Source organism: Galeopterus variegatus, unplaced genomic scaffold, assembly GCF_000696425.1.
Source record: "Galeopterus variegatus unplaced genomic scaffold, G_variegatus-3.0.2 Scaffold23659, whole genome shotgun sequence".
Lineage (NCBI taxonomy): Eukaryota > Metazoa > Chordata > Mammalia > Dermoptera > Cynocephalidae > Galeopterus > Galeopterus variegatus.
This window is the reverse complement of record NW_007749770.1, coordinates 3742-6105: the sequence shown is the minus strand read 5'-3', so window position 1 is coordinate 6105 and position 2364 is coordinate 3742. Positions and strand designations below refer to the sequence as shown.

The 2364-nt window shown below is 49.0% G+C and overlaps 1 protein-coding gene across 1 annotated transcript in view; it reads right to left on the bottom strand.

Annotated features, from left to right (window-relative positions):
* Positions 1-1070: 1070 nt before the first annotated feature.
* Positions 1071-2364, bottom strand: part of LOC103583506 (EKC/KEOPS complex subunit LAGE3-like) — a 2789-nt gene continuing 1495 nt past the window's right edge. Inside the window, exons 2-3 of the mRNA XM_008564803.1 lie at positions 1482-1610; positions 1071-1305 (exon numbers count right to left, since the gene is read on the bottom strand). Coding sequence (XP_008563025.1) covers positions 1173-1305; positions 1482-1610 — 262 coding nt within the window. The 3' untranslated portion in view covers positions 1071-1172. The remainder of the gene's footprint in view (positions 1306-1481; positions 1611-2364) is intronic.

The following is a 2364-nucleotide window of genomic DNA, read 5'->3' as shown; positions in this document are numbered from 1 at the left end:
CTGCTCTCGTCCCATGCAGCACATCTTCAAAGCGAGACTCAAAAGGATCTAACTGTCTCCAAGTGCCTGCACAGACTCCCACAACACAGCTCATGGATTATGTCTAGGAACACAGAATTACCCAGCACTCAAGGAAAATGCCCAACACACAACGTCTGACATCCCAGCAAAAAGAACCAGGAATACAAAGAACAGAAAAATCCAACCCTTACTGAGGAGAGAGATTAATCACTAGANATCCCAGCACTTTTCTTCACTTATCTGAAAGAAAGCCAGTAAGCCACAAAATTCCTAATCTCGGGTTTCTGTGTTCTTTACTCCTGTCATACAGAGCAAGGTTTCATTTTGGCAGGAAGCCAATGCAGTAGTGACAGGATATGGTGCAACCAGAATTCTGGTGGTAGGGCACCTATCTGGAGAGCAATTTTGTATCGTAGATCAAAAAAGCTTAAAAAATAAACGGAAAAGTAAATATTCAACTCACTAATAGTAACTCTTGGAATCTACCTTAAGTGAATAGTCATTCATGCAATGACTTATATACCAGAGTTTCACGGAATCATTACCAGTATTAGGGAAAAACATCAGAAATATTTAAATGTCCAATAATTACATCATAGTGCAGTTTTATGCATCCATTCGGTAACGTTTTTTGCTGTTGTGGAAGACTTTATAGGAAGTGGAAAAGCTAGAATTTTAAAAAATATTCAGGAAATTTGAATGCAAAACTTACAAATCAATACATTACATGTTATTGTTATACATTCAATGTACAAATACAACTATAGAACTAATAGAGTATTCCAAATATTGACAGTATTTAGTGCTTAACGACCGCACTTAATTGATATCCACTTTCTTTCACTTTCTTAATTGTTTTCATTTATTTTATACTTCTAGAATATCTGAATCCCAGAAACTCCCCTCCACCCTGAGGACAAAGGCGAAAGAATCTGTTGGTGCAGTAGTTGAAAAGAAACTCAGACACAAAATAGTAGCTCAGTTTTATTTTCTGCAGAAACAAACATTTAAGCATCCACAAAAGCAGTGGGCCAGGAGATATAAAGGAACAGTACAGGCGAAAAATTAGACCTCAATAATACGGGGGCAATTGCTCCAAATATCCATTTCCCATGCCTCGCCTAGTAGGAGAAACAAGGTTAGGACTCAAACTACTTTCCTCGTCGTTTTATTGGCCACGCCGGGAGCCAAATGCGGCGAATGTTCCGGATCAACAGGGAAAGCCGCTCAAGGAAATAGTTGACGGAAATTCGGAAGACATCAGGGTCTTCAGCACTCCATCTACTAAAAACGAAGAATGAGGAAAGGAAGGTTAAAGGTAAGAGCTCTTGTGGAGGGGCAAGGCAGTATGCCTCCTACTTACACCTAATCCGTCAGTGTCTCCATTAATGAACCCATCAGACGGATTGGCTCCCCGCACCAGATGTCCCCCCCCACCTCCAGATTCTTCTAGAACTGACACAACCAGGTCACTGCCGTTCACTCTGAATTCCTTCTGAACCACTCCTTCGAGGGGTTGGACAGAAGTGGCCAGGGTCCTGTGGGCCATGTCTGCCTCCAGAGGGGATCGAAAAGGTACAGTTAGAGTGCTGGTGGAAGATACGGTTAAGGCACCATCCGCTACCGGGTTTGCTCGTGCCTCAGACCTCCTCACACCTCAGAGGCCAGACTAGACCCCAGGCCTCGGAAGGCCCCCCTCCCACCAGTTCAGACCACCCGGAGCCGCCTCCCCACCCCTTCAGGCCTTCTTCCCCACCCTGCAGCCTGTAAAGGCACAGACAACTCCCTGTCCTGCCAGGATGCCCGCTCCTGCTGCCCTGGTGTTCCACTCTGGCCCTTCCACAGGCTGCCGCCAACCTCCCCGCACCCCACCCACAAATCTGTGCCTGGCCCATCCCATCCTCCCCGTGCCCATCCACCCCCTCCCCGCTCCCCCTGCCCCTGCCCAGGGGTCTCCTTGGACAGGATACAACTCCAGCAGTCGGCTTTCAGGCCCTACAGCTGAGGGCGCAGCATCTCCACTGGATCCTGGGGTTTGTGGTGTCTGCTTGCCCTGGAAAGTAGCGACGGCCACTTCATCCACGGCTCCTTCCATGCCGGGGCCGCCTTGGCCACCAGGTCTAACCTGGCTGTGAGGACCACCTTGGCCCTCAGGACCCCTCAGGCCACCCAGGTTATCAAGGCTGCTGCCGCCATCTTTGCCTTCGGTGCTGCCTGAGGTACCCTGGCGATCAGTGGCTTGGGGGCTACGACTGCCCCCTTGGACCCCTGAGCTGCCCATCGTGCCACCTAGGCCAAGGTCTGGCGCCTGCATGGCTGCCGCACCTTCCCCGAGAGCCCACC